The following is a 12,465-nucleotide window of genomic DNA, read 5'->3' as shown; positions in this document are numbered from 1 at the left end:
AAGGTGTCAACTTTATTGTTTTCTAAGCCGCTTACTACAATGCCCACATGCCGCATTGTCAGTTATAACAATGAATTTTGGCTGCTAGGTGCCTGTGGGCAAAAGGAAATAGAATGTGAAATGCTTAGAAAAAAAGGAGAGCATGAAACCCGTTGCCCGCAACCCGTACGTCTACCGCATGCCCATAAAATAAATCATCAGTTTGACTACTGTTGCGACGCTGTGTGCCTGTCATTCCTTATATGGTGTCAGAAGTTTTAACTCCCAAGTCTTGTAAACAACGCCATGCTTTATTGCATCAAAGCTGACTTTTGAACTCTGCTACAATGTGTTATTGGCAGTGGCTTGTAATAATGCAGTTTTAGACTGGCAGTTTCAGTAAACGGTTGAGGTTTCAAAGAGTTACAGCATCTGAAATTTCACTTTCTCATGCAATGACTTTACGGCAATTTCGGCAAAGGTGTGAAAGCGTCCAAATTCTTAACTTTTAAATGCCTGAATTATGAAAGTGCTGAGCAAAGTAAAACTTGTCATTTTTCAGCTTTAAATAGCAATCTTTAGGGGGGACGCAGGTCTTAAAAGGCCGAAAATTGCAAAAAAAAAAAAACTACTTTTTAAAGCTGACATTTAAAGAATCTGTACCTTTTTTTGTACTTATCTGAGAAGTTTCTAGGTTCTCACGTCATTTTTTCTGGTACAAAATCAATTATAACACCCCTGTGAGATGAATGTGAGCGTGAATAGACGCTAAAATTGCGCTTTTTCTGCGCCGAACAGTTGCCAGTACACTTGAGCTATCGTGGTCTTCCTGGTCCCGTTTGCAAGAGTCGTTCTTGATCTTCAATTTCCCGCCATCGCTAGTTCGCCTTGCTCATTGGTTTTTCAGCAAAAACGCGCCATCGAGACGCACCAGCGCGCGATTTTATTGGCTGCTTGGGGCACGTGACAAAGCCTAGGCGTCCGACTGGCCAAGTGGCGTTTCCGGCGTCTGCTTTACCATCGTGACGCGCACGGACGTGCGTTACTTTGTCATGGTGCTGTCGACTGCCTGCTGCAGTAAAGAAGTTCCGCGCCACACTAATTCGTGAAGTGGTTGTGGCAATCGTTTGTCACTGTGAACTTCAGAAAGAGCCCTGCTATGGCTCAGGACAACGAGGATAACGAACTAGCGGTGATCAACAGCGGTCGCCGAGTCACCGGTGTAGGCCTAGCTCACTTACGAGCCCGTTGGTTGCCGACAACTTCACTGAAAGCGGCCGTGTTTTGTAGCCTCATCAGTTAGAGGACGGCAGGTGAAAAGCAGAAGTGAAGCTAGGAGAGATATCAATCTTTGCAGCGATGGAACGGAAGCGCAGTCTTATCGCTAAACGAGCCGATTTTGTGGTCCCCCGCGCCTGACCTAATAATAATAATAATAATGTTTATTTTTCATGAATAGTTTGATGAAGGACAGCTGCAGGTAAAAGCTGCTCTCTAAGAGAGGCAGCTTGACAAAGGCCCACAGCCACCTTTTAGCACGACAGCAGTGGCAAACAATCAGCTATGTGAAGTCAATAATAATAACAACACCACCAAACAGATAAATAAATAAAAAATAAAGATATAAGTATCAAGTCCGAATTCCAAAAATAAAAAATAGCAACCATGATAATACAGCAACTACAAAGAAATTTTAAAAACTAAACTTGTGTATATCGCGCAATTGAATGTGTGTACAGTGTAAAAAAATCTATGCCAGCTTTCACATATTTATTAAGTAACGTCGGAACAATGTAGGATAACTTATCTGTGGAGTAGTTTGTTCTCGAAGTTTTTATTTTCCATGTTTCTTTATTTCGTGTTTCAAAAAATGTAATATTTGGCTGCAATATTGAGAGGTCATACAAAAAATGTCTACTTTCTTTCAATTCACGCCTGATTGCCAATGCTAACTTAAATTTGTAGAGACAATGTACGGGTAGTATTCCAGCCCGTTGAAACAATTTGCTTGTGTGAGCATCATACGGCAAGTTAAAAATGATTCTAATATACTTCTTTTGCATCAGGTACAGTTTTTGCAAGTTCGTGTTAGTTGTAGTTCCCCATACCAAGAAACAATAGGTAAGATGTGAATAGAAAAGTGATTTTATAAAGTAAGAGTTTTACCTTGTATGGTAGAACAGTTTTGCCACTGTACACCATACCCACTACGCGAGATAACTGACCCAGCACATTGTCAATGTGTTCGCTCCAAAGCATATTGCTCGAAAATGTAACTCCAAGAATTTTTATACTATTTACTAGCTCAATATAAGTATCGCCATACTTGAGACGTGTGGCGATACTTATATTATATATACTTATATATATAACGACCTCGCTTCTGCATGAACTGCGTCATGGGTCATCAGAGTGGAGTACGCCGTGCGTCAACGCCTACTTAAAAATGCGGCAGTCTTAGGTTAAAGAAAAAAAAAAAAACTTACACGATTGGCACTCATGTAGCCTCGAAATATGAGCAATTGCACAAGTTCGGTTCTCTGCATTTACGTGTAACTCATTCTGGACAAGCCGGAAAACATCGCCGTGGCATTCGGTGGATCGCGGATGACGCGTGCACATTCGGCGCACATTGGCGTCAGTACCGTCACCGAACAAATAAGCGGCCTTGTCGGCAGATGAGGGCACGGAGACAACTTGCTACAGGACTTGAAGAAACAACGCGCTCATGCAAACAATGAATCCAATTACATGCTCGGTGCATATTAACTGACTAAAAGTATGTGTGCGATGATCTTTTTCACTCGAAACGGTGAAATAAAGTTTTAACAGTATTTTTCTCGAAACACGAACTTTGACCACTTTCTTTGTTTGCTTGCTCTGTAAAAATGGACATAAGACAGCTAGGGCTGTAAATATTTTAGCACAATGTAGCTAAATGTGCTCACAAAAACAACGCTGAGAGCCAATTTTTTGTTCTTGGTTACATGCAATGAACTTTATTGTGGTGTAATTCGAGAAGCACTTGTTTAATTTTCAATCAGCTTTCAACGTTGCACTCCATTGGCTTTCAAGTATCTATATATATGTTAATGACTATGTAGTTCTAAGTACATACATTTCTACAGGTAAAAGTGTTAGAATTCTCTGTTTTCTTGATTTTCTCAAAATGGCAAAGCCGTTGCATGGGATTCGCGTTCTCCACCATCAGCTCCAGAACATTTGGTTCTATTCTAATACCTTAAACGAAACAGGTTTAAACTTTTCATGCTGAAAATTATATGCCGTACGAGGGCTTATTGGTGGCACGCATTTCGTGACCTACATGCTCAAAGTTTTTCAGTATCATGGTGTCTACCTACCTGGAACACCTGGAAAAGTCAGGAAATTTATGAAAAACCTGGCCAGGTCATGGAAACTCACAGCAGTTCTGTGCGGCCGTCACAAAAATAAGCATTACTATTGATCAAAGCTTACAAAGTTGCTCTTCCAACTGAAGCTACAGTGAGCTGCTAGAAGATGTGTGAAAAAAAAAAAAAAAAAGGCAGTGTATAACTGTTGTTTCTTAGTGTAAATGCGAAAGGATACACTGACTCATGGAACACAAAGTTTACTGATGTTTCAGCACCCGATATGAGAGAGAGCCTTGTTTACAATAAAAGCCATAAGAAAGGCACAGCGTACCTAAGTGCGCCTAAATACAGGATGTGAGCAGCGAGAGTACATTGTCAGAAGTTTCCCATCACCCCTGTTCAGTGTATGTACAGTCGTCTGTATCTGGATTCCAGGTGCAGGCATTATGCAAGCTTATTTATGCGGAGCATTTTGTAGTCACACCTCCTCACAAATATGGCGTTGGCGGTGGTGTGTGCACCCTACTGCGCATACTTGGGTCTTGCGCTTCGTGCCGCACCTCATGCCAACTGTTGAGGTATACCAACTGTTGAGGTGAGGTATACTCGCACCTCATGCCAACTGTTGCTCCCCCCTCTCTCGCCTTGCTAGCCTGACGCAGGCAGCGTCTGCTAGTAAAATCCTACTGCTCGTGCTGCACAACCGTTCACTGACCACCCCGTATATGTAGGCATTGGATTGTCCTCAGCTTCTTACTTATTAGAGAGTTTTAGTACTGCGGATTGGTGCTACGTACGCATCACGCAAGTGCCTCGCGTTACGTGGCGTCGTTTGCCACTAATCGGCATTTAGTACGCCGTAGTACCTGCGTACGTAACAAGCGTGAAGCGTGATGCGCCATCTGGTAGATCAAAATAGAAGCACGTGTTGTTGACAGCCAATGTGAGCCAATCCAAGTGTTATAGCCAGATTATGGCCATATCTGAAGCCACAGAGCTGGTCGATGCGTGCCACGGAGGAAGTGGTGCTTGCCTTCGATGCCGCCATTTTGCAATACGAAGCCTCGCGCTGTCGCGAACTTGTTCGAGAGCGGCGCGATTACCTCATACGTACGCACGCACGCATCTCATGCGTGCGTACGTAGCGGCTGCGTACGTAATGCGATACGTGCGCGTTGTGGTCTGCGCATGCGCACTACGCAGAACGTGGCGTCCTTACGTACGCAACGCCGCCACGTATGCAGCGTACGCAGTACTAAAACTCTCTATTGCTGGTAGCTCGTCTTTCAAGGGTAACTAACACTTGTGTAACCTCAGATAAATGTCTCATTTCAGTTTCGTGAGATTGTGTAAATATATCTGCAATAATTTTTTAGCGTGACGTCCACAGAAGATTATGTAGATCAAGGTAACGTGCCGACATCCGTGATTTGACAGATTCCTTCTTGCCGCCACATACTCAAACATCGGCACTTTAAATACCGTCCCCATGTTTTGTTGCAGCCGTCCGAGGACTTCCGTTGCACTTCAAGCGTCAGAACCAAGAGACAGAAAATAGAAACATGCATGTGATCATCAGAAAAAGAAAGAAAGAATTTTGCAGTGCGGCTCGGTTCTTGCAACGTTGTCGTTACTTGTTGTCAAGGCAAGGTACACAGAATACATGGGTAGTAGTTATTAATTTTTTTTTGCAGAAAGGTATATCTTAAAGGTGTGCAAATTAGGTGGAGATGCAAATCAATAGTAAATACAGCAGTCAAGGTCGAGATAGATCTAGTCTAATCCACATCCTAATTAATTGAGTCAGTAAAGAAAGTCACAGCTTTGCCGCTCAGGCGAAGCAATGAACGCAATAGCAACAAATTGGAAGCTCACGCGCAGAATGGCAAGCAGATCGAAACGTGCCCCGCGTTTCTCACGCACAAATAACGCACGAAATGTACTCACAGGTACAGATGAACGCGGTTAAGCGTCTCACTTGTTATTTCGCTGTGTCTGAAAAGCTCACCCTTTTCGCAAACGGAGACTGTGCAATGATTGCAGTGACCTTTGTGCACCCCATAACTTCAACAGAATCGTTCCAGTGCAAGCCCAACGCCAGCCAAGACGTATGATTCTCCCCACCTAAGGGCGCAAGAGATATTGCCCACTCCCCTCCTCTCCGCGGGCCAAAGTACGCGTGAGAGATGAGAGCAGCCGGGTGCTCATTGCGCCATCTTGCTCATAACGCTGAAAACACTATAGTCCCCCCCCCCCCCCCCCGAGATGCCCGCCAACAGCCGTAATTGATAGGTATAAATAGCTTGCCATTCGAACATTGAAGGAAATACACCTCGGGGGCTCAGTGGTTAACGCCTGGGACCTTCGATTCTGTGTGCCGAGTATTTTTTCTGGATGTTTTTCTTTCTTGCGTTTTCATATATATAGGTACGTATACATATACAGTGCATGACATTGACGCCGACGCTGGCGGCGAAATCCAGCCGACAGTGTCTATATAATTGCTATCGCAATAACACAGCAGTTCAGGTCCATCTAATTCAATCCAATCCACATTCTAAGCGGCGCGGGCTACAGCCACTATAGTAAACTAGAATATGCTCTAGTGGCAGAACCAACCAGGCTGCCGTGTCCTCATTTTACACGGATGCCGCGAGATGGCACCACTTCTATGTTTCCTACGAGCTTTGACTGCGATGGCGGACTATCGCAGGCTCTTTCAAACATTCATCTGTGGTTACTTTTAAGTGGTGTGTTTGCTTCATGGTTCTTCCGAACATCAAACAGCTGACTTGATCACTGCCTAGCTCAAATGTTTTATTTTGGCTAGATATACATATTTTTTTTTCACATTTACTGCATGCGCTCAGAGCATTCTGAGTGCGTCTGGTAAATATGTTTACTTATGTGGAGCGTGTGGGTTTTTTTTTAACCACTCGATTGTCTGTTTCCAGTGAACAGAGTTTTTCAAGCAGACGTGGCAAACATGGAGTTTGCTTTTTGAATCATCATGGAAAACATAAAAAAGTCAGGGAATTTAGAAATACCAAATTGGTAGACATCCTTAGTATGTCGCGAATTCGCGACATCCAGCAGTAAAGGGTTAAGGGGAATGGGAATTCAAAAAAGAAGTTTAAATAATCTGTAGCCTAGGGCAGTATATATAAGCTTCTATGCTGATTTCAAATATGTAATTAGTTTTTTAGAGTAAGTTACACAGTTTTAATTTTATGCTATAGCAATGTGTAAAGTCTAGTTCAATTTAGAAAAACATTTTATGTCATTAAACTTTTATAGTTTGGAGCCATAAATGACTTGTATTGCTCCACATTAACCATAGAATGCAGTCCATACTAATAGCTTGCTTTGGGTTTGAAATACACAGGCAATATGTAGGAGATACTTGCACCCTTCACGTGTTAATGAATACATGGGCAAAATTTCATCCTGATCTGGCGATCAGAAGTACCAAAAACATGATGTTGAAACTAAAGAAATTGCCCAAAAATTGATCTTGAGAAGAACGCATTTTAAAGGTATAAGTCAAAGCTGATGTATACGGCAGAGATATGCTTTTTAAAATTAATATTTCCGTCATGATAATTTGGCACTATTTGTCATTTTGAGCATGTGGCCTTAGTGAACTCATGTGAAATGCAATGGCAAGCAGCCAGGCGACAATTTCCAGGGAACTTTAAACAATAAGCCCTTTCTAGATTTAGTAACCACCTTGTGATCTTTAAAAGTGACCTACTACGAGTTCATTTGCAATGTTTTTTTTTTATTTTTTTGTTTTGGAAGTAGAGATATTAAATCTTTACAAGCAAACAAACAAAAAATATTTAAATTTGGAAAAAATGCATTTTTTTTACTCGCATCTCTCCTTAAGTATGTTAAAAAAATCGACAACTTTGTCATCCTTGTCCCTGATGTTTGTTGGCATATCCCATCTGCTATTATAGTTTTCTCACGACACCTTGTCATAACCATATTTTGTTTCTGTTTTCTTGTGCAAGCCGTTTATAGGAATTATTGGTCATAAAAAAGGAATTAGCGTGGCACTTAACTTTGTTATCAGTGGGTTTGACTGTGTATTAGAGCTGTGTGAATAGCAAAATTTAGGTCCGATGTGAATTGGAATATTTAAGGGGGAACGCGGGTCTTAGAAAAGTAAAAAATGGCCAAAAAATCGATTTTGAGAAAAACGCATTTTTCGAATCTTTGAACCTATAAGCACCTCTCCTCAAATTATTAATGCTAAATTCGATAAAAAAATAGGTTAAAATCTATTTTCAAACTATCACGGGAGTCGCAAAACAACCCGCAAAACAGAAAATTTGTTCGAACTTCCCGCGCGCGCTGCCAGCGAAGCAGTCGGCGGATCGGCGCCATCTTGGGCTTGTTTTGAAGCTGGTTCCTTTGTGCGCGTTTTGCGGGCTCTCAAAATGGCGTAGCTCCAACACAACGACTGCCCTCCCCCCGTTTTGCGAAGCCGTCTGCCAAACCGCTGATTGGCTAGAGCGCGCGCGCGCCGGCGAGCCTCCCCGTCTCACGCTTACCATTGGCTGGCGCGGCCACGGTTGCTCGCTCTTTTTTTTTGTTTGTTTGGTTTTGCTCCGTCGGCGCCTGCTCTCGTGCGTGTTATCTCGTCTGCTACCCGCTCGTGTACTGACGTCGCCGACGTATACGTCTTTCTGCATTTCGCCGGCATGGCTTGGGAAGCTCGCCTGAAGAAGAACACTCGTCAAGCTTTCGGCAGGAAACGAAAGCGAGCGTGGAATGCGCGGCAGAAGGGAGCGGCCTGCGCGCCGCCAAGAACGCCGGAGATGGCCGAGGCAGCGCATTCAAATAGTGTTTTATGTATAGTGTTTTATTTTAAAATAGTGTTTTATGTATAGGCAGCGCAAACAATTAGTGTTTTATGTATAAAAGGGCGATGTTTTTATATATAACATGTGTCTTCCTTTGGTTTTCAGTGCACTAGAACAGCCACAAAGTTGTAGACTGGGTTCCTTATACTGATTCAACGGCCGGTACACAGTTTTTAAACGAGCTGTGGCAAATATTTTGGGAAGGTGCATTGACACATTTGGTACAGCCATACTCACATAATATAGAGCTATACAACGGTGCCATTTTTATTGCTCTAGCGTCACTTTAGCAAAAGTTACAGTTATTATAAACTTTAAATGTGTTTTTCTCAGTTCGATGTTTTTGTGCACCACACTAAACCTTAGGGGTTTTTCTTATATGTTACTGTTGATTGAGAATGACAAACTTGGTATCATTTTATTTGTAATAACATTACCTATGGGGTGATGCTATTTTGATTACTCTAGAAGCATACTGTTAATTACAATTATGGATAGTAATGAGCGAAAATTGAACAGAATATCCATTGTAAGTGCTGGTCTGTTTTGCTATCTATATAATGCCTAAAAATTAATAAAAATAGCATCACCCCATACAGAAAGCCCTCAGCATTGGGGCTATGCATTTATTTTTTGGATCTGGCTTGATTAAGTTGCCAAAAATCCCCCAATGAAGTGCATAATTAATTAAATTACAAATGTTAATATCTTTTTATCCACTGAAGCTATTTCAGAAACAATTACATATTTGAAATCAGCATGAAAAACTGTCCAAGATGGTGAGGTTTGGTCAAGATTGAGCCAAAAACAGAACAAAGATTTTAAAGACCCATGTCCCCCCTTAAGTGTGAGTGCAAATGAAATTCTCTTTTCGAATATTGCTCAAATAGTTCTAGAAAATTTTTCAGTGGTTTGAAGCAAAATTGCAGATGAAAAAATTGTGCAGGATTTCTAGTCATATTTCTATGAGATGACAACGTAAAAGTGTTGTGTGTTTGCTTTTGGGGGGGGGGGGATGGGGAGGGGGGGGAGGGGCCTAGGTAATGAAGCACTGGCGGGGTTGAGTTTCATAGTCTCATCTAGAATGGGGCAATATGGAGGCCGAATCATATTTACGTACTACATGATTTGATGCAACCATTGTGTTGTGAAGAACACTTTACACGTGAAAGGCAAACATGCCGCTTCCTCAGCCTCTCCTCCTCTTTAACTCTGTGGAAGCTTAACTGATGTAGCAGACAAGGGTGTACTCCCTTCTTGTCCGGAGGTTTGAATCTGCCTTGTAGATGTCAGTATATTGGTACATATGATATTTCGGATGCTACAATTCTTTGGCCTCCAGTTTTTTGGACTTCATGCCCAGATTGCAGGTCCAGAAACACATTAATTGAGCCCCCACCACTGCTGCATCTGTCTACTCCATTTTGTAACCAGTGTTTTTTCGAGTGAATACATACAAAAATGTAATAGAGCCTAAAAGGCAGCTTTGCTAAAAACGAGAGTGTCATGGGGGGAAGCGTATTGAAAATTCGAACGGGCTACTGTCAATCGGATGCCCAATGTATTTGTCTCCGAAAAGTTCGAATAGTTCAAATAGTGAGCATTTTAGTGCGAATTGAATTGAATAGCGAGTATTGTTTCAAAAATATTCACAATTTTGAATATATATACACTCCTACTGCACACCCATACTGGAAATGGGGCATCAATGAGATAGTTGAAATGTCAGTCTCCATGAGAGCACCGGCTTATTTAACATTCTGTTTTGTTTGATTGTTTCACAGCAACTGTAGAGGTTGTTTAGAAGACTTCTTAGCTTTGAGACCCTGAGAAAAGTGATGGTCTTCAGCACATAAGCTATTGACCCTCATGAATTTCACATATTGCCGTATTTACTTACGTAATGAACCCCCCCCCCCCCCCCTTTTTTTTTTTCAGAAAAGTTGACACTAGTTTCGAGGAAGGATTTATTACGCACGAGAAAAAAAAGTCACGGGAATTGTAACAGTGAAAATTTCACGTGACGGCTTTGTGGCTTGTTTTGGCCCGTGAACTGTGCGATGAATCTTTTTTGTAACCTGGAGCTTTTTTGTTTTCTACCATAACGAAAGCGCACAGATCAACGCCGAAGTGTTGTCCAGCCGCTCTGTTCCCATGCTCCACTGCATCCTGTTTATAACCAGCGGTGCAGCTAGCGTACCGGTCGAACGCGCCCTGCGCAGCAGGTGTCCCAGCAAAGTTCACAACGACAAATCCAACAATAAAAACACAGCGTTTGACAGCGGCACTTAAACCTTGAGGTAGACGTTGCATGGCCTCTGAGATGGCGCGCTCGCGGTGTGTTATATGCCGCACGCCTGATAATTTGGAAGTTGTTTTTTTGCTTTGTTTTTGTGCCGCTGTGCTTGCATGGCGCTATCAGCAAAGATGTTTGGCCTGCATTCGACAGATGGCGCTTTGCCGCAAAAGGCACGGAGTTCAAATTTTGATTGACGTCGTCCGCGCCCTTGCTGCTCGTAACTGTTTTGCACGGTTGCAAAACTATGTTTATTGCATTGTTATTTTGGGATATAATAGAACCATTATTGTTGTTTCGATAGTCGATGGCCCTGGCTCTCGTACCGAAATAAAATGATCAGATAAATTTTTAAAAAGTTTTTTTTTTCAAGGACAAAGGTGGGTGGTGGGTTCATTATGCGAACGGGTTCATTATGTGAGTAAATACTGTAGTTTGTCTGTTCTTTGAAAAGCCTGGTAGCCTGTAAAAATGCTTGGGAACTTTTCTGTTCTAACCTGCTGGTGAGATTGATCAAAGGGTTATACTTGCCGCAGATGCAACAACGTATTCGACACATCTATGCAACGTATCCACAGGTCAGCCTCGACGGGATCTTCTCAGGTCATTGCCTACCTTAATAAACAAGAACTGCCACTTGTTTTGGCTGGGGGCTTTCACAGCTACAACACGATTTATTTTATGTTGCGTTGCCCTATGTGCTGAGAAGCAACATATTGACGGAGAGGTAGTTAGCGGGGAAAGTGCTGATGCCAATATAGTGACAGGTGCTTATATAGACATGCATGCGGACAAAGATAGCTTAGGCCATCTGACAGAGAAGAATCACTTGTAGCATTATTATGAACACATGTGTGCAAATTTTACTTACATTTATTTATACGTGTGTACTGAGGGCCAATGTTGGGGAAGGAGGCAGAAACAAGTTCATTACAGTGCACTCTGTAAGAATTGATATGAGTATACTTATGAACCAGAGTAGATGCCATTCACTTATTCAAATACACTGAAAGCTTACTATATTGAAGTCACTAAAAGTGGGATTTACTTAGCCATATGAAAAAAACACAAACATTTTTTGTCTTGGAACTTTTCAGGCGTACCACTTTTTCAAAGTGATTTGCTATTGGCCTTTATCAATCTATAGAAAATTGATTGGTTATAGAAATAGTTTCCAAGAGCGAGTGGCTGGAAAATAATTGCATTTCTTTCAACTCTCGCCCAGAACGACCCAGTGGGCTGTCCATCAAAGAGAGGCTAGGACGCAGGCGGGGTGAGTACTTGTTGTTATGTACTAGCCGAGTAAGTAGGGTCTATGCGTCTCTCTAGAACCATATCTTCAATAGTGTGGCGCAAAAATGTGCCAAAAACAATTGTTTCAGTCATTTCACATAAAATTAGCTGGCAACCACCTTAGCTGCCAGAGAGGCTGCACAAATCACAAGTCATATCCAAAGCCACAATTTTATTTACCTCATGTTTTACATTGACATGCCTAAAATGAATGAGTGTTTTTTGGCATTGTATTTGTCCAAACTGGCCGGTCTGCAAGCACTACAAGATTGTGCTGGTTCACATCGTCATCACACTTGACTATTCTCACGAAGCAGTGCACTTCCAAGTGTGCTGCTTTCGCATATCCTGAAGTGCACCGTCACTGCCAACAAAAATAAATACAGTACCACAGCAAATATTGCCAAAAGTGCCCCCCCTTTTCTTTTTGACAGAGTGCAGAAAAGGTTCTGTCACTCTTGCACAACTGTCCTATAGCATCGGGTGGTGATGCACATTTTGAAACTACTGTGGGTTTATGTCCATTCTATCACTTTGTTCAGGGATAGAATGGACATAACCACTTGTCCGCGATACACGTGTTCCGTAATCTGCTTTTAAGGCAAAACTGGCGCCTTTTTTTTTTTGTTATTTTCAACATGGTGTGTTCACAGAGAGCCTAATCGTCTATTGG

At 42.1% G+C, this 12,465-nt stretch overlaps 1 protein-coding gene across 2 annotated transcripts in view; it reads left to right on the top strand.

Moving 5' to 3' along the window:
- Nab2 (Nuclear polyadenosine RNA-binding 2) overlaps positions 1-12,465 on the top strand; it is a 148,371-nt gene that overhangs the window by 52,192 nt on the left and 83,714 nt on the right. For both annotated transcript variants that reach the window (XM_075890831.1, XM_037420191.2), the window contains exon 10: positions 11,725-11,772. In XM_075890831.1, coding sequence (XP_075746946.1) covers positions 11,725-11,772 — 48 coding nt within the window. The remainder of the gene's footprint in view (positions 1-11,724; positions 11,773-12,465) is intronic.

Source organism: Rhipicephalus microplus, chromosome 3 (assembly GCF_043290135.1).
Source record: "Rhipicephalus microplus isolate Deutch F79 chromosome 3, USDA_Rmic, whole genome shotgun sequence".
Lineage (NCBI taxonomy): Eukaryota > Metazoa > Arthropoda > Arachnida > Ixodida > Ixodidae > Rhipicephalus > Rhipicephalus microplus.
Note: the sequence above shows the minus strand (reverse complement) of the source record. Positions and strands in the feature narration are given on the sequence as shown.